General features: G+C 40.0%; 1 protein-coding gene across 1 annotated transcript in view; it reads left to right on the top strand.

Annotated features, from left to right (window-relative positions):
- Nucleotides 1-9,555: 9,555 nt before the first annotated feature.
- Nucleotides 9,556-24,813, top strand: part of exoc1l (exocyst complex component 1 like) — a 32,095-nt gene continuing 16,837 nt past the window's right edge. Inside the window, exons 1-2 of the mRNA XM_073067350.1 lie at nt 9,556-9,717; nt 9,862-9,992. Coding sequence (XP_072923451.1) covers nt 9,594-9,717; nt 9,862-9,992 — 255 coding nt within the window. The 5' untranslated portion in view covers nt 9,556-9,593. The remainder of the gene's footprint in view (nt 9,718-9,861; nt 9,993-24,813) is intronic.

Genomic DNA, 24,813 nt, shown 5'->3' with positions numbered 1-24,813 from the left:
ATTAGAGTCTATCAAGAGCTACTGACCATCCCAACACTTTGACATCTCAAACAGGCTCTCACTCTCTCACTACTGAGAGAGAGATATCGCTTCTGCAACAGATGAGAGGGAAGATCAACCACTCTGTGTTTTGATGTTATGATTGATAGCGTCGCTTGTGAATTGCCTTGGGGTATCTTACTTTGTTAAAGGAACCATAGAAGTGCCAGATGCTTTGTCAAGTGTTTTTTAGAATAAACCTACCAAAAATTAGCTGCCATTTTTGTTAATTTGTTAAAGGGTACATTGGTCTCTCCTCTCTCTGCCCAGGATTACTGTCGTTAATTTTAAGGCTTGCTTGCATCAGCATGAATAAAAAAATTCCACTTGAATCTCATGTGTAATATTTACAATTACATTATTATAATAGCAGCTAAAAATGGCACCATTATTCTTATTTCTGTTTTTTTGCACTACTCATTTTAACTTAACTATTTAATAGACATATGTATACTTAATGTAACTCAGCTTTTTCTCTATATTTATTTATCATGTATTTCATTGTACTGCTGTCATAAAATTAACAATTTTTTTCTTACTGCAAATTTTTCCCCTCCTTGGTTCATGTTCTTCATTTCCCCATCTTACCTCTTCTCCTTACCTGCCTATCACCTCACTCTGGTGCCCCTCCTCCTTCCCTTTCTCCCATGATCCATTCTCTTCTCATATCAGACTCCTTCTTCTTCAGCCCTTTACCTTTTCTGCCTATCATCTTCCAGCTTCTTACCTCATTCCTCCTCCCCACCCACCTGGCTTCAGCTATCACCTTCTAGCTTGTACTCCGTCCCTCCCCACACCATTTTATTTTGGCATCTTCTGCCTCCCTTTCCAATCTGGATGAAGAGCTTCCATTAAGAGCCGGTGATCTCTTACAAAAAAAACCTCACCCGGCAGAAGGCAATGGCAAACCACTGCTGTAACTTGCCTAGTACACGATTTCCCAATACGTCACAGTGGCGTGGAAGGAAATTGTCTGCTACCTAGAAATAATTCGGATGCGACATAACTTATTCAAGGAAAAATGGAAAGAGTTCTTTTCACACAAATGATTGTACAAATTTGGCCATAAGAAGCTGTACTTGGTAAAAAATTTGGACCTTTGAAAATCCCATTCAATAGATTTTTGTTAGCTTTGGAAATGTTTGTTTGATGATGAACTACAATAAAAGATAAATTACAAAAAAAAAATCCGCATCATTAAATCATCAGTGATTGTGCTGGACAGTTTGCAAGTGTTGTCATGCTACTAGCACTAACATAGCATCCCACAACTCACTACCCCTAACCCGTACATCTCTGCTATGTGGGAGAAAACCGGAGCACCTGGAGGAAACCGACATGGTCATGGGGAGAACAAACAACAATGGGAACTGAACTCCGATCATACAGCCAGTGCTCAGAATCGGCTTCATTATCACCGGCATGTGACGTGAAATTTGTTGACTTGGCAGCTGACGTTCAATGCAATGCATAATCTAGCAGAGAGAGAAAAAAATAATAATAAAGAAACAAGTAAATCAATTACAGTATACATATATTGAACAAATTCAAAAATTGCAAAAAACAGAATTACTGTATATTAAAAAAGTGAGGTAGTGTCCAAAGATTTAATGTCCATTTAGGAATCGGATGGCAGAGGGGAAGAAGCTGTTCCTGAATTACTGAGTGTGTACCTTCAAGCTTCTGTATTTCCTGCCTGATGGTAACAGTGAGAAAAGGGCATGCCCTGGGTGCTGGAGGTCCTTAATAATGGACACTGCCTTTCTGAGACACCACTCCCTGAAGCTGTCCTGGGTACTTCGTAAGTTTGTTGCTGCAGCACCACTCCACTAGTTGGCATATCTCACTCCTGTTGCCCTCTTGTCACCACCTGAAACTCTACCAACAATGGCTGTATCATTAACAAATTTATAGATGGTATTTGAGTTATGCCTAACCACACAGTCATGGGCATACAGAGAGTAGAGCACTGGGCTGAGCACACACCTCTGAGGTGTGCTAGTGTTGATCGTCAGCGAGGAGGATATGTGATCACCAATCCTCACAGATTGCAGTTTTCCAGTTAGAAAGTCAAGGATCCAATTGCAGAGGGAGGTACAGAGGCGCAGGTTCTGCAACTTCTCATTCAGAATTGTGGGAATGATGGTATTAAATGCTGAGCTATAGTCAATGAACAGCATCCTGACATGAGTGTTTGTGATGTCAAGGTAATCTAAAGCCATGTTGAGAGCCATTGAGATTGTGTCTGCATTGACAATTGTGGTGATAGGCAAATTGCAATGGGTCCAGGTCCTTGCTGAGGCAGGAGTTCAGTCTAGTCATGACAAACTCTCAAAGCTGTAAAGCATTCTGCTTTTTATGGATCACCAACAATTCAAGATGTGATGGGATGAGATTCAGAATTTGTATTTGTTCACAGTTGGGGAAAATGAGTTCATTGGTAGTTTTTAAGAATAATTAGCTTGTTGATGGACACAAGCAAAATTCAGAAAGAACTCAGTAGGTCAGGCAGCATCTATGGAAAGGAATAAACAGTCAACATTTCAGTCAGAGACACTTCATCAGGAGTGGAAAGGAAGGGGGCAGAAGTCAGAATCTGGTACTCCCAGTGCAGCCTCCTCTACGTTAGTGAGAGCTAAAGCAGATTAGGAGACTGCTGCATCAACCATTTTCACTCAGTCTCCAACAAAAATCAGGATCTCCTTGTCACCCGATGCAGATATGGCCCGTGTGGAGTGAGAAGCACTGAAACAGGTCGAAAGTTCACAGACTTAAATGCAAACGGTGTTAAAGGGAAAAGAAAACAATAAACACTAGGGCAAACAGGACCATTAACCAAAACTCTCAAATGGAAAATGAAGCCTACATTGTGGCTGAAAAGAACATCTAAGAATGATACGAATACTGTACCACTAGTCTTCAGAGTCCGTTGACTCAACTGTACAATTTCTCAGGCAAGGCAGGATGCAAACAGGCAGCAAAGCATTGGGTGTGTCCAAGTCTCGACAAATACTACAACGGAATGAATGGAGTTAAATACAATCACAATTAAATTATAATTAACTGACACATGCATATTCACAAGCACAATTGCTGTATCTGCTGTGCTGCCAAATCCGTGGCTGTGACACTCCCATGATCACTCATTCCCACCCCTCCCAGTCCTATAGTGACACATCCATCCTAGAATGGGGTCTCAGCCTGAAACATCAACTGTTTATTCATTTCCATAGATGCTGCCAGACATGCTGAGTTCCTCCAGCATGTGTGTGTGTATGTCTATCCATGGTCTCTACTGATGCGACAAGGCCAAACGGTTTCTGATGTGGACAGTGATGACAACGTGAAGATTGTGATGATTTGTCTGCATATTTTAGAACTAGCTTATTTATACTGTTTTTATTGAACAAATTATTCAGTGCACACATGTTGTTGTCAGTGGGCAAAAAGATACACAGCACAATATTTTTGCACAAACTGGTCATTACAAATTAGAGGGAACATTATTACTGCCCCCTTTCCTTTCCAGGCCTGATGAAGTGTCTCATCAATATAATTCCTCTCCATCAATGCTGTGTTCCTCCAACATTTTGTGTATGTTTCTTCAACAACTGTCAATAAACTCACTTGCGCCAGACGTGAACAAATACAAATTCTGAATCTTGCCCCGTCACGTTGTGATTCACAAAATTCATTCATTTTGTGTGTGTTGCTCAAGATTTCCAGCATCTGCAGAATCTCTTGAGACTGTTAAAGGATACTGTTACAAGCCTTACATTTTTTAATGGAATTAATGGGCAATGATTGTGCAAATCTAATATAAAATTCACAGAGTGGTTCATCATGAGATGCTAATCCTGATGGCAGAAGAATTTCTTCAGCAGAATAATGTCCTCAACCCTTATGCCCAAGTCATTACATCTAAAAAAGTGGCTCTAATACTTATCACTTGGTTGGCATAGTAGAGATATGTCTCTACCAAAGGAGGTGTAAGATGTTCCTTCACTCCTTCCATCACCCTTGGGCAAAATGTCGTACCTGCTTAGTTCCCCCTCCCCTGCTCCGATCAGAGCCATATGAAACCACGGGAGCAGGGGGCAGATGGTCATCTGAGCAGCTGGTGTGTATTTCAAGTCTTGGTTGTGACCACTGACACCAGGCACATAATCTCTGAAGAGTATTGATAATGGCTGTGGTAGCCTGTCTTGTAAAGACACTGCCCAGAAGAAGGCAATGACAAACCACTTCTGTAGAAAAATTTGCTAAAAACAATCATGGTCATGGAAAGAGCATGACCACCCAGATCATACGATACAGCACATTACTAAAAAATGAATAATTACTCTTTCCCAATGAATTAGATCACTGGATAACTCTGTAAAGACTAGAAATTAGAAATCCATCAATACACTTTGGTGGCTGCCTCTAGCTAGTTCTCAAAACACCAACACTCTAGCAAATGTACTATGAAGAGCATTCTAACTAGTTGCATCACTATCTGGTAAGGAGGGCAACTGCACAGGATAGAAGGGAGCTGCAGAAGGTTGGAAACTCCATTATGGACAATAGAATTCCCAGCATCAAGGACATCTTCAAGAGGCAATGCTTCAAAAAAGCGGCATCCATTGTTACAGACCCACACCATGTAGAACATGGACTCTCCTTATTACTACTATCAAGGAGGAGGTATAGGAGCCTGAAGACACACGCTCAATGTTTTAGGAGCCATTTCTTCACCTCTGCCATCATATTTCCAAATGAACAGTAAACCCATGAACATCACCTCACTATCTTTTTTCTCTCAGCGATATTAAATTTGATTCTGATTTTGATTCACTGCTGCCGCATTGAAGTTAGAGGATTCAATTTTGCTAATAGGTCTATAATATGACACTTTGAAAATGCTTTTTGAAAGCTTAATGCACAATTTAAACACACTTTCCTCTTCGACCCCACCCTTCTCTTTATTGATGAGGTCAGTCAAGTTCTCCTTGGTTCAAGAGAATCTTCATCATTATCCTCTTCAGTGAGCCTCCTAGAAAAGAACTTTGAACAGAAAATGTCATATCAGAAGCAGCAAAATGTAAGAATACATCTTTAATATATAAACCTTTTAAATATAAATTGGAGATTTCAGTCTTCAATGGGTATTAATGAGTTAACAAAATGGCTATCTCTGCACGCACTTCAGGAAACCACATTTATTGATGCAGGGCTTAATAAAGCAGAATTCTTAAGTGCTCTCTGAATAGTTGGCAATCCATTTTGCTCAGTGCTCCATACTGAGATTTCTCTTCATTTAAAAAGAATATGCTCTCAATTCTATTAATTTTAAGGTAGTGCTTTGGGCTTATTTAGAGGGGCAAGGCAATGAAAATGCAGTCATTACAGGAATGGCAATTTGCAACTGAACATTAATTGACCAAGATGTGGTGGATACAGCCCAGTTCATCATAGGCAAAGCCATCCCCACCATTGAAAAGATTTATAAGGAGTGCTTCCACAAGAAAGTAGCAACTATTATCAAGGACCCTCACCATCCACACTATGCTCACTTTCCACTGCTGTCATCGGGGAGGAAGTACAGAAATCTTAGTTCCTACACCACCAGGTTCAGGAACAGTTATTATCCTTCAACCATCAGCTCCAGAACCAGCATGGATAACTTCACTCAGCTCAACACTAAAATGACTCCACGATCCACTAATTCACTTTCAAGGACTCTACAACTTATATCTTCAGTATTATTAATTTATTCTTGTTAATTATTTGTATAATATATCTTTTGAACATTGTTTGTTTTGTGTTTATGTATAATATTTCATGATTAAGTATTGCATTTCTTCATTTTTCTGTAAATACCTGCAAGAAAATGAATATCAGGGTGCAATATGATGACATAAGTGTACTTTGATAACAAATTTACTTTGAACTTTCATACTTGAAATTTTGTAATAATGACTAAGTTAAAGATGTTCTGCTGTTTACTTATCACTTAGTTGTCTTCCTTTGTCACTCTAGGTTCATTGGCCTTTTGTGGGCTTCCCCATTCTCCCACATGTGCCTTTACTCCTGTAAGTTTACTCAGTGTCTGTTCTTCTTGCTCTCCTTGCACTCTGCTCCCACTCTACTGTGCTGTTGTAGTTCAAATACTTAGATAGATAGATAGATACTTTATTCATCCCCATGGGGAAATTCAACTTTTTTCCAATGTCCCATACACTTGTTGTAGCAAAACTAATTACATACAATACTTAACTCAGTAAAAAAATATGATATGCATCTAAATCACTATCTCAAAAAGCATTAATAATAGCTTTTAAAAAGTTCTTAAGTCCTGGCGGTAGAATTGTAAAGCCTAATGGCATTGGGGAGTATTGACCTCTTCATCCTGTCTGAGGAGCATTGCATCGATAGTAACCTGTTGCTGAAACTGCTTCTCTGTCTCTGGATGGTGCTATGTAGAGGATGTTCAGAGTTATCCATAATATCCATAATTGGGGCTGCTATTAAGGTTCCACGGTCTCCTTATGTTCTCAGGAATGGTCTGTTGTGTTCTTCTGACATGTTATCCCATCCACTTACAGGGCTGACGTGTTGTACATTCAGAGATGCTCTTCTGCACCTCACTGTTGTAATGTATGCTTATTGGAGTTGCTGCCACCTTCCTATCAGGTTGAACCATTCTGGCCATTCTCCTCTGACCTCTCTCATTAACAAGACATTTTCACCCACAGAACTGTTGTTCACAGATTTTTTTTTAGTTTTTTCACACCATTCTCTGTAAATTCTAGAGACTTATGTGTGAAAATCACAAGAGATCAGAAGTTTCTATGATACTCAAACCGCCCTGTCTGGCACCCTGGAACATCTGGACAGCAAAGATCCATACATCAGGATGCTTATTGATGACAGCTCAGCATTCAATACCATCATCCCCTCAAAACTAATCAATAAGCTTCAAAATCTTGGCCTATATCTCCTTATGCAATTGGATCCTCGATTTCCTCTCTTGCAAAACCCAGTCAGTTCAGAATGGCAACAACATCTCCTTCATTACAGGTGCAACAGAAGGCTGTGTGCCTTGCCCTCTGCTCTACTTGGTTTACCCTTATGATGTGTGGCTAAGCACAGCTCCAATGTCAAATTCAAGCTGGCTGATGACACCACTGTTGCAGGACAAATCAAAGGTGGCGACAAAGAGGAAGGTTGAAGATCTGCCCGAATGGTGCCACAACCAAAACCTCTTATTCAATGTCAGCAAGACCAAGGAGCTGATTATTGATTTCAGGGGGAGAGCACCAGAGGACCATGAGCCAGCCTTCATCAGAAAATCAAAGTGGGGAAGGTCAGCAACTTTACATTCCTCAGTCCTGTCCTGGACCGAGCACATGTGCAATTATGAAGAAAACACAGCAGCACCTCTACTTCCTTAGGAGTTTGCAAAGACTCAGCATGACATCTAAAAGTTTGACAAACTTCTATAGATGTGTTGTGGAGAGTATATTGACTGGCTGCGTTACAGCCTGGCATGGAAACATCAATGCCCTAAAATGGAAAATCCTACATAAAGTGCTGGATACAGTTGAGTCAATCATGGGCTTAATCACTCCGCACCATTGATCACGTTTACACAATGCATTGTTGCAGGATAGCAGTATCCATCACCAGGGACCCACACCACCCAGGTCATGGTTTCTTCTCATTGTTGCCATCAGGAAGAAGACACAGCTTCCTCTGGACCCACAGCACCAGGTTCAGGAACAGTTATTATCCCTCAACCATCAGGCTCTTGAACCAGAAAGGATAACGTCATTCAACCTCACTTGCCTCATCACAGAACTGTTTCCACAACCTATGGACTCACTTTAAATGACTCTTCATCTCATGTTTTTGTTATTTATTGCTTATTTATTTATTGTTAGTTCTTTCTTTTTACATTTGTACATTTTCTTGTCTTTTGTACACTGTTTGAACTTCCAGATGGTGCTGTCTTTCATTGATTCTAGACTGGTTATTATTCTATTGTGGATTTGTTGAGCATGCCAGCTAGGAAATGATTCTCAGAGTTCAATATGGTGACAGATATGTACTGTGATAATAAATTTACTTTGAACTTTGAACCAACAATCATTCCATGGGCAAAGTCACTTAGATTACATTTCTTCCACCCATTCGGATGTTTGTTTTGATCAACAACTGAACCTCTTGACCATTTCTGCATGCTTTTATGCATTGATTTGCTTCCATGTGACTGGCTGATTAGATATTTGCAGGTGTACAGGTATATCTAATAAAGTGGCCATTGAGTGCATATCTAAAATAGACTTTGTGTGGCGAGTAACAATTCTTAACCAGAAGTCTTTAAGACAGTGTTTACGTCTTATTGGCAGCTGTAGTGCAAGTAATAAAAGGAGAAGGGATAATATTAAAAATGATGTGAGACTAATATATGACTAATTCTTAATTTCTGGCTATGTTTTTGCCCATTGTCTGTAGCACTTCAAAGTTCAAAGGACATTTATCATCAAAATATGTATACTTGAGATTTGTTCTCTTAGAGGCATCCATAAAACAAAGAAACCCCAAAGTACCCATTTAAAAAAGACTCAAACACCCAATGTACAAAGAGAAAAAAAAACAAATCATGCAAACAATAAAAAGAAGCAAATAGCCAAAGAAACAATAAACACATTCAATAATATTTAATGGAATTGCAATAAGTATTAAAATAAACAGATAGTGGAGTTTATGAGTCATAATAGTAAAATAGATCAATACCCTGAACTTATTATTGTTGTGTCAGAAAAGAACGGCACAGTGTTTTAAACAACTTCTAAGTTATCAGATGTAACGGGTCTTTAATGGCACAACTGTGATCTAGCACTAATGGACTGGCAGTGGATAAGGAAAGTTGCTATGGTAACCTTATTTAAATGTGAAATGCCTTTCTGTTACGTGAAAAGCCCATCATTCTCCAGCAGCTGAAACCTCCTGAGACCTGAGCTAACAGTCTGGACTAAATGTTGTTAATTTTCATACATTCCAGGAAATAGTGTTCCTCTCTAACTAATTCCATCTGCATCATTGACACGATCATTCTACATTAAATGCTCAGGAATAACAACAAGTCAGTCAGTTAATACAGACTGTTGGCAGCCCCCGTTTACGCGGCTCAGGTCTGGAAATGGGTTAGGATACTTGGGCATCTGTCAGTCCACTTTCAGTTTCTGTCTCTGCTTGGACTGGCCTCTGCTTGGTTTTGACAATCGATGTGTAATCTCAGGTTACGGACTGCCCTCCCAAACAAACATTTTAAACAATCCACAGACTCATTACTTCACTGTCCAGAATTTAATGGATTGTTAATGGGTCTCATCACTTCAAAGTGCAGTACGTTTTGTCTCCTCTTTTTTCCCCAAGCCAATACAATTTTATGTATAACGCTCAGCACGCTCTTAACTACAACTCCTTTGAATGTGTTAAATATAGTAAAATGTATCTTTCTCGCCGAAGCATAAGGACAGTGCCAAATCATTTTACTTGTAATAGAAATGACATCCATACGGAAGGCAACGCTTCAAGAGAATGTTTTTGGTCCAAAAGGAGAACGCTTGATCAACGTTCTGCCAATTCAGGTATCCGAAGAAAATGAAGATTACGTCTTGTGCATTACAGGTAGTCAATGAAACAAAGCAATGTCTTACTATCTAATCACGTTAAATCTTTTCATTGCACAATGATTTATGGATCTGTTAAACTATTGCAAGATTTTGATGTTATAACTTTCTCTGCAACATGTCTTCTTTTTAAAAATTTTAGTCACCAGAGATAAGGAGGTGCATATCACTTTTCTAAAAGTCTTAAATCATGGCCTTAAAGAGACATTCGTAACTCAGGAGGTCTGGCACCTGGACGATCTAACACTGGTGGATGGAAAAGATGCAACTTCAGTAAGCTTTACATTTCTTATCCTTTCCTATCTTGTTTCAAAGAGTTGTCCCTTGTTCTTGGTGGAAAGGGGTTAAGAAAGTAAAATGTAGCAAATCACCATGAATAAATATTAATATAGTAATCTAAATCTGGCACACCTAAGGCTGCTTGATTTTAGTGTAAACTGGAATATCATGATATTATGTATATCTCATGTACTTCGGTTAATTATTTTGTCAGTGGTGTCTATTTACAATAGGTGTGTACCATTTTTTACACAAGTGGCTAATGTTGATAATGTAGAATGCAGGTCCGTTCAATTTTCTGTGATGATTTTCTGAAAACCTGTGAGAAATAATCCCCATAAAACAGGTAGAAATACAGCAGCAAATAATTTCAAATGACAGAATTAGAGATCAGGAAGATATGTTTTAAGTCATCAAAGTGTGTCTTGGGAATTGGTAGGTAACAACACAAACACAAGTGACATAACTTATTGTTTTTAACAATCAGTTAACAACAAACTGTCATTCAGATGTACAATTGTATGTTATTAACATCAGCTAGCATAGTCTAGCAAAGTAATTCATAGTAAAAAGGGTCATATTACCAAGGTTATAGCTCTTTAATGTATTTGTTGCAGGATCAGGGGAACATTACCTACAATAAAGAAATTATTATAACAGAATTTACAATATAACAATTCTGCTTTATTTGTGAAGGCAGATCAGCTCCATCATACTGTGACAAAGATTGAGATAATATTTGTAAAAAAGTTGCTTTATTTATAAGAAGTATTTTTTATCTTAAAATTTCTGTTAGCATTATAAGTCATTCTAGAGGCTGAACTATTTAAAATATTGTTCTGTATATATTTTGATTTATTAATTCAACATTTTGAAATGAAATAAACTGATTTAGTAATTGAATTTTCAGTAGAGTACTGATCAATGCAATTATATAGCAATGTAATATTTTATATTCTTATTGGGATCTATGCATCTATAGTGACAATTCATATTGTAAAAGGAATTAGGAACAGCTTCTAACAGGAAGCAAATTGGAGATCACTGTGTATGAAGATATTCATTATTTTTATTCTGTAATATTTATTGCTGATTTTTCAGATGTGTTATATTGCTATTTTAATAAATTGCTTATTGAGTTCAAAGATTGCATATCTTAAGAATGCTTCAACGATTATCTCAAAGTTTATGTACAGTGTGATGTATTGGAATGGAAATGGTTAGGTAATTTAGTTTTTCCTGTTTAATGAAGGTTGCTTTGCAATGCAGAAAACAATTAATTTTTAGCAAATAATACTTAAAAGTTACCAGCATGTTTTTCAGAAATGGAGAAGTTTTATGCACGAGGAATTAACAATTGAAATGGATTTCTTTTCAATTCAAAGATGGGGACTGAAGGGATATTTAATTGGGACTGACCTAGACAGCATGAAATGGAAATATCTCAGTGGAATGGTCAATAACCAGCTGACATGGGTTAATGAAACTGTTACAAGTATTAGAGAGGAGCTTTGGAAATCTCATTTAATCCAAAGGGTGGTGGGAGACTTTAAGTCACCATCTGAAAGGGGAGTGAAGGCAGAAGACCTTATTTTACTTACTTCTTTATACTTTACTTCAATATCCAAATGATTATTACCATTGGGCACACTGTTGAGCACTCCCACAAGAAAGTAGGGTCCACCATCAAGGACCCCCATCATTAAGGTCATGCTCTCTTCTTGCTGCCGTCATCAGGAAGGAGATACAGGAGCCTCAAGTCCCAACCACCAGGTCCAGGAATAGTTACTACCATACAAATAACAAGCTCCTGAACCAGCATGGATGGTTTCACTCACCCCAACACTGAAATGAATCCACAAGCTACAGGTTCACTTCCAAGGACTCTACAACTCATGGGCTCAGCATTATTTATCTGTATGTCTATCTATCTTTTTTTTGCACGATTTGTCTTCTTCTGCACATTGGTTGTTTATCAATCTTTATTCATGTATAGTTTTCATAAATTCTGTGTTTCTTTATTTTCCTGTAAGTGCCTGCAAGAAAATGTATCTCAACATATGTGACAAACACACTATTTGAAAATAAATTTACTTTGACTGAAAAACTAGAACCAGGAGAAATATGCAACAAGCGCTAGGAAGTGGAATTATTCTCAAATGCCCTTTCCTGCCAGGCATCCAAAAATGCATGCTCAATATTTTAATGGCAATTTCTTCTCCTCTGACATCAGATTTCTAAATGGTCCATGAACACTACCTCACTATTCCTCTTTTATTTCTTATTGTAACTTAAAGCAATTTTTAATTTCTTGCACAGTTCTGCTGCCACAAAACATCAAATGTTGTGATATATGTCAGTGATAATTACAGAAAGATAGACACAGAAAACCTACAGCATAAAACAGGCCCTCTGGCCCACAAAGCTGTGCCAAACATGACCTTAACTCAGAACTACCTAGGCTTACCCATAGCCTATTTTTCTAAGCTCCATGTATCCATCCAGGAGTCTCTTAGTTAACCTGATTCTGTTTCTGATGGGCTGAATGGTCTTCATCTGTACCATAACTTCCTATAATTCTGTAAACATGTTTTCAACCACTTTCTCTGCCAGGGGTTTTCAGCAAGTTGTTGTGTTTAGATTCTAAATACTGGATTTTGCTTTTGTCCAACTTGGTTGCTGGATATTTCTTCTCTAGTTTTTGCAAGCTATCAGTAGTCAACCAAGAGGAGGGAAAATATTCAGAGGTAAATCCCTAATGTAGAGAGGCATTTGATTTGGGGTGACATCGTGAGTTGCAAAAGAGGTATCTAAGCAGTAGTTGTTTTTCTTTCAAATTGCTGGTTGTAAAGCCATGAGACATGCTGAGTTTGAGACAAGCTGTTACCTAATTACAAGTTCTTGCTATCACACACCCATAATACATTAATTATCTAATTAATTCCAATATGTTCATTTATTTCTTTGAGAAAATTTGTGTGTGTGTGTGGGGGTGGGGTGGGGGGAAGTGAGGTGCCAATCATTGTGTGAATCTTAACCTTCCAAAATTGATGGGGTAGGACAGAAAAGATGTAAAAAATTTAAACTATTTTCTACTAAAGTTGAATCACTACTGGATTTAATGAACGTAGGATGAGAAATGAGCGCTGAGTCCACTCCGTGGTGGTAAAGATTCCATTTAAAAATTATAAAAGACAGCAGCCTTAGAGTTAATCTGTTGGGCAGGTTTTATTGTAACCTCCAGAAACCTTTATATAGGAACTTTAACCTAATGCCAGTGAAAAAAGGCTGCTAGCATTAACCTTATCTATCATCATCATCATTATGTCCTGTTTATTTATTAAGATAAAGCACAGAGTAGGCCCTTCTGGCCCTTCGAGTCATGCACCCAAAAGTCCCTCAATTTAATCCTAGCTTAATTATGGGACAACTTACAATGACCAATTAACCTACCAACTGGTATGTGTTTAGACTGTAGGTGGAAACCAAAGAACCTAAAGGAAATCCACATGGTCAAGGGGAGAATGTACAAACTTCTTACAGGCAGCTGCGGGGTTCTACAGGTGTGATATGATGTGAGCGATCATGATCTCCATGACCATGATTGGTCCTGGAAATTTTTCTCCAGAAGTGCTTTGCCATTGCCTTCTTCTGGGCAGTGTCTTTGCAAGATAGGCCATTATCAATTGTCTGCCTGGTGTCAGTGGCTGCATAAGCAAGACTCATGATTTTCACCAGCTGCTCATACGACCATCCACCACCTCCTCCCTTGGTTTCACATGACCTCAATTGGGTGGCTAAGCAGGTGCAATACCTCATCCTGCAGGCTAGTGGAGGGAAGGAGCATCTTGCACCTGCTTTAGTAGAGCCATATCTCCACCCCACCACCCAATCTATACCTCTCATAATTTTGTATACCTCTGTCAAATCGCTTCTCATTCTCCTATGCTCCAGGGAATAAAGTCCTAGCCTATATATGGAAGAGGCTTCCAAGACCCAGAGGTAAAGGAAATTGAGGGTGGTGTTGAGCTTTAACACAATTTGTGGCAGCTGGGACAGGAGGATTTTTCTCCAACCTTACCCTTTTACACTGGGTAGGACACAAAAGATAAATTGATCATCTCTTCTGATATAGACTCTTTCATCCTGGGGCTAAACTTTGTACCACACCTCAGACTGAATACTAATCCCCACCTGAGTTACAGAGTAAACTGACCAGACTTGTGAACTTTGAAAACTACCTCTGTGTCCCATTTATCACGTTCATTTTGCCACTGGGAGCAGAAGGATACAATCACATTCACAGAGCCCTACAACACAGAGGAGCCTCTTTGGCACAACTGGTCCTTTCCAAACTATTGTACTGTCTAATCCCATTGACCCATAACCAGACCAAAGCCCTCCATACCCCTTCCATACATGTGCTTATCTAAAATATTGAAATTGAACCCATATCCACCACTTCTACTGATAGCTCGTCCCTTATTTTCACCACTCTCTGAGTGAAGAGGATCCCCCTCATGTTCCCTTTAAACATTTCATCTTTCACCCTTATGAGTAGAACTTATGATCTCTAGTTCTACTCTCACCCAATAGCAGTGCAAAATGCCTGCTTGCATTTACCCTGTCTATACCCCTCATAATTTGTATACCTACAGGATGGTTGGAAACTACTGCAGAGTTCTCACCTTCCAAATGGATGTCAACTCAGGTTTACACTGTGTGGGTATCTCGCAAACTAAAGAAGTGGGTCTTGTAAAGTTCAGAGTTCAAAGTTCAAAGTAAATTTATTATCAAAGCTCGATGACCTTCGTCTGGTCAGGGAGAGCGAGAAGATGATAGAAAGGAGTTATAGGCAGGCAGTCACACTGGGGCCATGGGAGACAGATAAGTGGGTCACAGTCAGGAAAGGGAAGGGGAAGAGTCAGGTACTAGAGAGTACCCCTGTGGCTGTCCCCCTGAACAATAAGTACTCCTGTTTGAATACTGTTTGGGGGGGACAGCCTGCCTGGAGGAAACAACAGTAGCTGTGCCTCTGGCACAGAGTCCGGCCCTGTGGCTCAGAAGGGTAGGGAAAGGAAGAGAAAGTCAATAGTGATAGGGGACTCTATAGTTAGAGGGTTCAGACAGCTAATTCTGTGGATGCAGGAAAGAAACTCGGATGGTAGTTTGCCTCCCAGGTGCCAGGATCTGGGATGTTTCAGATCGCGTCCACAATATCCTGAAGTGCAAGGGAGAACAGCCAGAGGTCGTGGTACATATTGGTACCAATGACATACAGTAGGTAGGAAAAGGGAAGAGGTCCTGAAAACAGACTACAGGGAGGCTGGAAGGAAGTTAAGAAGCAGGACCGCAAAGGTAGTAATCTCGGGATTACTGCCTGTGCCATGTGACAGTGAGTATAGGAATAGAATGAGGTGGAGGACAAATGCATGGCTGAAGGATTAGGGCAGGGGGCAGATTTCTGGATCATTGAGACCTCTTTTGGGGCAGGTGTGACCTTTACAAAAGGACGGGTTGCACTCGAATTCCAGGGGGACCAATATCCTGGCGGGGAGGTTTGCTAAGGCTACTGGGGAGAGTTTAAACTAGAATTGCTGGGGGGTGGGAACCAAACTGAAGAGACTGGGGAAGAGACTGTTGGCTCACAAATAGACAAAGCTTGGAAGCAGTGCAAGAGAGGGAGGATAGGCAGGTGATAGAGAAGGGATGCTCTCAGACCAATGGTTTGAGGTGTGTCTATTTTAACACAAGGAGTATCATGAACAAAGTGGATGAGCTTAGAACGTGGATCAGTACATGGAGCTATGATGTGGTGGCCATTACAGAGACTTGGATGGCTCAGGGACAGGAATGGTTACTTCAAGTGCCGGGTTTTAGATGTTTCAGAAAGAACAGGGAGGGAGGTAAAAGAGGTGGGGGCGTGTCACTATTGATCAGAGATAGTGTCAGGGCTGTAGAAAAGGTGGATGTCATGGAGGAATTGTCTACAGAGTCTCTGTGGGTGGAGGTTAGGAACAGGAAGGGGTCAATAACTACCGGGTGTTTTTATAGGCCGCCCAATAGTAACAGGAATATTGAGGAGAAGATAGGGAAACAGATCCTGGAAAAGTGGGAGATTTTTCTGCTATGGTGGGAGATTTTAATTTCCCAGATATTGATTGGCATCTTCCTAGAGTAAGGGGTTTAGATGGAGTGGAGTTTGTTAGGTGTGTTCAGGAAGGTTTATTGACACAATATGTAGATAAGCCTACAAGAACAGAGACTATACTTGATCTGGTATTGGGAAATGAACCTAGTCAGGTGTCAGATCTCTCACTGGGAGAGTATTTTGGAGATAGTGATCATAATTCTATCTCCTTTGGAATATCTCCAATATACCATTGGAGAGAGATAGACAAGTTAGAGAAGTGTTTAATTGGAGTAAGGGGAATTATGAGGCTATCAGGCAGGAACTTGGAAGCTTAAATTGGGAACAGATGTTCTCAGGGAAAGGTACGGAAGATATGTGGCAAAGGTTTAGGGAATATTTGTGTGGAGTTCTGCATAGATACGTTCCAATGAGAGGGAAATTATGGTAGGGGACAGGAACTGTGGTGTACAAAGGCTGTAATAAATCTAGTCAAGAAAAAATAAAAGCTTACAAAAGTTTCAGAGAGCTAGGTAATGTTAGAGATCTAGAAGATTATAAGGCTAACAGGAAGGATCTTAAGAAGGAAATTAGGAGAGCTAGAAGGGGCCATGAGAAGGCCTTGATTGGCAGGATTAAGGAAAACCCCAAGGGATTAAGGAAAACCCCAAGGCATTCTACAAGTATGTGAAGAGCAAGAGGATAAGACATGAAAGAATAGGACCTATCAAGTGTGACAGTGGGAAAGTTTGTATGGAATCAGAGGAAATAGCAGAGGTACTTAATGAATACAGTACATTACTTCAGTATTCACTATGGAAAAGGATCTTGGTGATGGTAATGATGACTTGCAGCGGACTGAAAAGCTTGAGCGTGTAGATATTAAGAAAGAGGATGTGCTGGAGCTTTTGGAAAGCATCAAGTTGGATCAGTCGCTGGGACCAGATGAGATGTACCCCAGCTTACTGTGGGAGGCAAGGAATGAGATTGCTGAACCTCTGATGATGATCTTTGCTTCATCAATGGGGACGGGTGATGTTCCAGAGGTTTGAAGGGTTGTGGATGTTGTTCCCTAATTCAAAAAAGGGAGTAGAGATAGCCCAGGAAATTACAGACCAGTGAGTCTTACTTCCCTGCTTGGTAAGTTGATGGAGAAGATCCTGAGAGGCAGGATTTATGAACATTTGGAGAAGTATAATATGATTAGGAACAGTCAGCATGGCTTTGTCAAAGGCAGGTTGTGCCTTACGAGCTTGATTGAAATTTTTGAGGATGTAACTCAACACGTTGATGAAGGAAGAGCAGTAGATGTAGCGTATATGGATTTCAACAAGGCATTTGATAAAGTACCCCATGCAAGGCTTATAGAGAAAGTAAGGAGGCATGGGATCCAAGGGGACATCACTTTGTGGATCTAGAACTGGCTTGCCAACAGAAGGCAAAGAGTGGTTGTAGACAGGTCATATTCTGCATGGAGTTCGATGATCAGTGGTGTGCCTCAGAGATCTGTTCTGGGCCCTTACTCTTCATGATTTCTGTAAATGACCTGGTTGAGGAAGTGGATGGATGGGTTAGTAGGTTTTCTGATGACACAAGGCAGGGGGTGTTGTGGATAGTGTGGAGGGCTGCCAGAGGTTACAGTGGGACATTGATAGGATGCAAAACTGCACTGAGAAATGGCAGATGGAGTTCAACCCAAATGTGTTAAGTGGTTCATTTTGGTAGGTCAAATATGATGGCAGTGTGGAGGATCAGAGAGATCTTGGGGTCTGAGTCCATAGGACACTCAAAGCAGCTGCGCAGCTTGACTCTGTGGTTAAGAAGGCATATGGTGTATTGGGCCTCATCAATCATGGAATTGAATTTAGGAGCCGAGAGGTAATGTTGTAGCTATATAGGACCCTGGTCACACCCCACTTGGAGTGGTGTGCTCAGTTCTGGTCGCCTCACTATAGAAAGGATGTGGAAACAGTAGACATGGTGCAGAGGAGGTTTAGAAGGATGTAAACTGGATTGGGGAGCATGCCTTCTGAAGACAGGTTGAGTGAACTTGGCCTTTTCTCCTTGGAGTGACGGAGGATGAGAGGTGACCTGATAGAGTTGTATAAGATGATGAGAGGTGACCTGATGGAGGTGTATAAGATGATGAGAGGCAATGATTGTGTGGATAGTCAGAAACTTTTTTCCAGGGCTGAAATAACTGCCACAAGAGGGCAATACATGCAGAATGCTGATGGAATGTAGCAGGTCAAGCAGGATCTACAGGAAGAAGTACAGTCGATGTTTTGGGCCAAGACCCTTTGTCAGGACTAACTGAAAGAAGTGATAGTAAGAGATTTGAAAGTGGGATGGAGGGGGAGATCTGAAATGATAGAAGACATGAGGGGGAGCGATAAAGCTAAGAGCTGGAAAGTTGATTGACAAAAGGGATACAGAGCTGGAGAAGGGAGAGGATCATGGAATGAGAGGCCTAGGGAGAAAGAAAGTGGGAGGGGAGCACCAGAGGGAGATGGAGAGCATGCTAGGAGTGATTGTGAGAGGGACAGAGAGAGAAATAAATAAATAGATAGATAGATAAATAAGGGATGGGGTAAGAAGGGGAGGAGGGTCATTAATGCAAGTTAGAGAAATCAATATTCATGCCATCAGGTTGGAGACTATCCAGACGGAATGTAAGGTGTTGTTCCTCCAACCTGAGTGTGGCTTCATCTTGACAATAGAGGAGGCCATGGATAGACATATCAGAATGGGAATGGGACATGGAATTAAAATGTGTAGCCACTGGGAGATCTGTTTTCTCTGGTGGACAGGTTTAAAGTGCTTGTGAGTAGGTACAGAGGAGGTTTCAGGGGTAATTTTTTTACGCAGACAGTGATGAGTGCTTGGAATGGGCTGCCGGCGTCTGTGGTGGAGGAGGATACGATAGCGTTTTTTAAGAGGCTTTTGGATAGCTACATGGAGCTTAGCGTAATAGAGGGCTATGGGTAACCCTAGTAATGTCTAAGGTAGGGACATATTTGGCACAATTTTGTGGGCCGAAGGGCCTGTATTGTGTTGTAGGTTTTCTATGTTTCTATGTTTCTATAAATGTTCATCCGTTTCCTCTTGCGGGCATACTCAATAAATCCAATAACCATAATAGAGTCAATGAAAGACCACAATAACAGGGCAGACAAAAGACTGTGCAAATACAAAATGGAAAAAGAAAAATAGAGATAATAAATAAACAAACAAACAAACAAGCAAGCAAGCAATAAATATCAATACCATGAGGTGAACAATCCTAACAAGTGAGTCCATAGGTTGTGGGAGCAGTTCAGTCTTGGGGCAAGTGAAGCTGTGTGAAATCTCCCAAAGTTGATTCTTTTCCCTTTCTCTATTGACTCAATAATTGTTAGCAAGCTCGAACTTAGATTGTAATGGTACTTCAGTTCTATCAAGCAAGCACTCTATTTCTGAACTGGAAATATTTTGGATTGGATACCAAACTCAACATCAACACTAGCTTCCTTTTCCAAAAGCTTACTTCTAGAAAGCATTATAGGGCTAGTAAAACAAAAAAACTTCATACCACCTTAAAAGTTTCTTTCCCCAGGCATTTAATCTGATTAACCATTCTAGTTAGCCTCCACAGGCCCCCCTCTATCCTTCACCTCAGTCACTCCATTGCATTGTATCTACTTTAAACCACGTTTTATAGTGCAGTTTATATTGTAAATCCATGGTGGCATTTAACCCATACACATTTTATTCCATATTCGTATATCTAATGTTATTTTTATATAATTCATTATTCTTTATAATTGTTGAACGTTATCTTTTTTTTGTTGCTTGTAGTGTCAACACTCCACAGCAAATCCTAATAAATGTAAACGTATATGGAAAATAAAGATAACCCTTGATCCTTGATGAAAGCTTCTGGCTAAGAATAAATGATTACCAACCCATCATTAGAGTCTTAAAGCACAGAAACAGGCCATTTGGCCCATCTAGCCCATGCTGAACTGTTATTCTGTCTAGTCCCATCAACTTGTACCTGGACCATAACGCTCCATATCGCTCCCATCCATGTACTTATATTCTTAAATGTTCTCTTAAATTTAAGAGATACTTCTTAAAAAAATTCTCTTAAATGTTGCAATCGAACACGCATCATTACTTTGCACTCACTGCACTCTCTTAGAACCATAGAACAATAGAACATTACAGCACAGAAACAGGCCTTTTGGCCCTTCTTGGCTGTGCCGAATCATTTTTCTGCCTAATCCCACTGACCTGCACCTGGCCCATATCCCTCCATATACCTGTCATCCATGTACCTGTCCAAGTTTTTCTTAAATGTTAAAAGTGAGCCCACATTTACCACTTCAACTGGCAGCTCATTCCACAGCCCCACCACTCTGTGTGAAGAAGACCCCCCCAATGTTCCATTTAAACCTTTCCCCCTTCACCTTAACCCATGTTCTCTGTTTTTTTTCCCTTGTAAGCCTTCTCTGCACTCTTTCAACCTTATTAATATCCTTCCTGTAATTCAGTGACCAAAACTGCACACAATACTCCAAATTCGGCCTCACCAATGCCTTATACAACCTCGCCATAACATTCCAACTCTTACACTCAATATTTTGATTTATAAAGATGTTTCCCTTAAACGTTTCATCTCTCATTATTAACCCTCAATCTCTAGTTCTTGTATCACCCAAACTCAATGGAAAAAAGCCTGATTGCGTTAATCCTTCATAATTTTGTATACCTCTCACGCTCATAACATCACTAAAGACCCATCCCATCCTGGACACTGTTCAATCCCCTGCCATCTGGAAAGAAATACAGTAAGACTGTATACAGAATATAATAGTAAATAAATATAATATAATTGTTATATTATAATTATGATATATAATAATAGTTACATAATAATATAAATATAATATGATAGTAAATAAATACAAAGACAGTAAGACTGAAGAACAGTTTCCTCCTAAAGGCTGTTGTGCAGCTGAATAATGCTACCCCCTGGCTTACCAATGGCCTTTGAGTGTTACAGACTATGAAAGTCACATGTTGAATGTAAATATGGGATTTTTTTTAAATTAAGCTGTACCACATGCATTGTAAGTATCTGATTTACACAGACTGGAGTAACACCACAATCTCATTACCTTGAACAAAGACAATTAGGTTTTGTTCTACCCCCATTCTCCTATGCTCCATGGAAAAAATTCCAAATCCAGTCAGCCTTCCCCTAAAGCTCAGGTCCACAAGCCCCGGCAAAATCCTTGTAAATTTTCTGTGTACTCTTTCAATCTTAGTGATATTTTTCCTGTAGGTTGGAACTTTAAACAAGTAGCGAGAACTATTCTAAACTTTTAATTTTACATTTCAGTTTTACTAGGGCATAACTTTAAGGTGATTGAAAGAAAGTATAGGGAGGGATATCAGAAGTAGGTTTCTCGTTAATACAGACCGGGATATGTGTGTGGAATACCCTGCCGGGGTGGTGATAAAGGCAGATACATTAGGAAGATTTAAGAAACTTAAATAGGCACATAAATGAATGAAAAATGAAGAGCTACAAAGGGAAAAGTGTAGATTGATCTTGGAGTAAGTTAAAAAGTTGGCACGGTGCTGTAATGTTTTATGTAAACTTAGTGTGACTACCTTATATCACCTGTAATAACAATTGCCTTATGTCAGGGTGACACTGTTATAAATGAGCCTATTAGGAAATTTATTTTGCAAGAAGAGCCATATGGTGCATATCAGAAAATATAAAAAGAGCCCCCTGCTTAATAGCATACATTGAAATTGTGACAGCCCAGCAGAAAACAAATCCTCAGGTACTCTTTCAGAATCAGAATCACTTCCATTTCAACTAATGGTTTTACATTTCGAGAAATATCAGGATGGGAACTTGAATTGCCAAGGCAGAGAAAGTATGGATCAAGTGTTGGTAAATGGGATGATACTGGCCATGGACAAGGCTCTGTTTGTCTGCTGAAATATTTTATGAAAATGCTTTACTGAAATTACATATTTTCTCTCTCTCTCTCTGCTCTCTGCCCCTTTCTCTCTCTCTCTCTCTCTGCTCTCTGACCCTCTCTCTCTGGTCTCTGCCATTTTCTCTCTCTCTTTCTCTCTCTCTGTCTTTTTCTCTCCCACACCCTCTCCTTTTTCCTCTCCCTCTCCCTCACTCTTTCCCACCCCCATCCTTCTCCCTCTCCCTCTCACTCTTGCTCTTCCTCTCCAGCACTCTTTCCCACCCTCTTTCCTGCTCCCTTTTTCCCATCCTGTCTCTCTCTCTCTCTCCCTCTTTCTCAACTATCCCACATGTGTGAGAAAAAGGAAGGCTCTGTGGTAATCTCTTGACAATCTTTAAAATCATTAATAGGTTTGGTTGTGTAGATTTGAGAGGAAATGTGTCCATTTGTGGCCAAGGTGAGAATCAAGGCCGTAAGTATAAATTAATCATGATTGAATCCAGTGGGGAATTCAATACAAAGCCTCTTTACTCTGATGGTGGTTAGAATGCTACCACAAGGAGTGATTAAAGTGATTGGCATGGATGAATTTAAGAGAATGATGGGAACAATAAATTCAAACAAAGATTCAAACTGAAGGTTGTGTTATTGTGCTTAGATGAAGAATGAAGAGGGAGGGTTTAGTACAAGGGTTTCCAACTTGGGGTCCACAGACTCCTTTCTTAATGGTATTGGTACATGGTGTAAAGGAACCACTGCTTTAGGGCATAAATAGGGATCTTTTAGATTCAACAACTTCTTCTTGTGCTGCTAAATTTGTTCAATAAGACATAAACTATTTATGGTAGACCATTCCATGAAAACAACTTCTGGAGCCAAGCTTCACAACTTAGATCACATTACAGAAGACCATCAGAAGTAGGGGCAGCAGGAAGTAGAGCCGATAACTTACAGCTCTGGTGTCCCAGGTCCTGACTTCTTGCCTTGTGTGCATGGAGCCTTCACGCTCTCCTTGTGACTGTGTTTCCTATTATAACACATGGACGTATGGTTTGGTAAGTCAATTAGCCATTGTGAGTTTCCTACTGTACAGCAACTGGCAGAATGCAGAGGGTTGGGATTGATGGGAACATGGGGAAATAACAAATAGGACTTTTGTTGAAGTTTGGTTGATTGTGAGCACAGACCCAGTGAGCCGAAGAGACTGTTTCTCTGCTATATGACTCTGTTGTGCACCGTATGGAACTTATTTTGTTCTTTTCACTTTACCTGCAAATAGTCTCTCCAAATCAATTTTGAGAGTTCCTGTCTGATGCCATGAAAGTTAGTCTTTCTTCAATTTAGGACTTTCACTTAAAGATGCAACTTAAAGTTGAAGTTTTATAAGATGTTTGGAGTATTGTGTGCTGTTTTGTTCACCTACCTACAGGAAAGATGTAAATAAGACTGAAAGAGTACAGAGAAAATTTACAACAGCATTGTGAGTACTGGAGGACCCAGCACTGTAAGGACAGATTGAATAGGTTAGAACTCTATTCTCCAGAATGTGGAAGATTGGGGGGAGATTTAATAGAAGCATACAAAACTAAGAAGGGTACAGTTAGGGTAAATGCAAGCAGGCTTTTTCCACTGAACTTGGGTAGGTCTATAGTTAGAGGTCATGGGTTAATGGTGCAATGTGAAATGTTTAAGGGGAAAACGCCTTCACTCAGAGGCGGTGAAAGTGTGGAATGAGCTGCTAGCACAGGTGGTGAATGCAATTTTGATATCAACCTTTAAGAGAAGTTTGAATAGGTACATGAAAGGGTGGGGTATGGAGGGCTATGGTCCAGGTGCTGGTCAATGGGACTAGGGAACTTAAATGGTTTGGTAAAGACTAGATGGGCTGAATAGCCTGTCTCTGTGCTATTAAAAGTTTTCTCTGACTCTGTGAGAAAAAAGCAGCAGGTGGAGTTCAACCCAGAAAAGTATGAAGAGATTCACCTTGGAAGGTTTAGTTTGAAAGCAGAATACAGGATTCTTAATAGTGTGGAGAAACAGAAGGATCAACGTCCATTGATCCATCAAAATTGCCACACAAATTGATAGGGTTGTTAAGAAAGTGTTGGCCATCATTATTCAGGGGACTGAGTTCAGTAGCCGCGAGATAATATTGCAGCTCCATAAAACCCTGGCTAGCCAACTCGGAATATTATGTTCAATTTTAGTCACCTCGTTTTAGGAAGGATGTGGAAGCTTTAGAGAAGATGCAGAGGAGATTAAGCAGGATGTTGCCTGGGTTAGAAGCCATGTCTTATGAAAAAAGTTTGAGAGAGGTAGACACAAGAAAATCTGCAGATGCTGGAAATTCAAGCAACACACACAAAATGCTGCAGGAACGTAGCAGGCCAGGCAGCATCTATAGAACAAAGTACAGTTGATGTTTTGGGCTGAGACCCTTCGTTAGGACTCAGTGAGTGAGGTAGAGTTGGTTTGCTTAGAGTGATGGAGGACGAGAGGTGACATGATGGAAGTGTAAAAGGTCATAAGAGGCAGATATTAAGTAGAGAGCCAGAGTGGAACTGGCTATTATGAGGGGCATAACTTTAAAGTGACTGTAAATGCCAGAGGTTTGTTTTTTATGTGGAATGTGATGGGTGTGTTGTATGCCCTGTCAAGGATAGTAGTAGAAGCAGATACATTAGGAACACTTAAGTGACTCTCA

Source organism: Hemitrygon akajei, chromosome 15, assembly GCF_048418815.1.
Source record: "Hemitrygon akajei chromosome 15, sHemAka1.3, whole genome shotgun sequence".
Classification (NCBI taxonomy): Eukaryota; Metazoa; Chordata; class Chondrichthyes; order Myliobatiformes; family Dasyatidae; genus Hemitrygon; species Hemitrygon akajei.
This window is presented reverse-complemented; position numbering and strand designations above follow the sequence as displayed.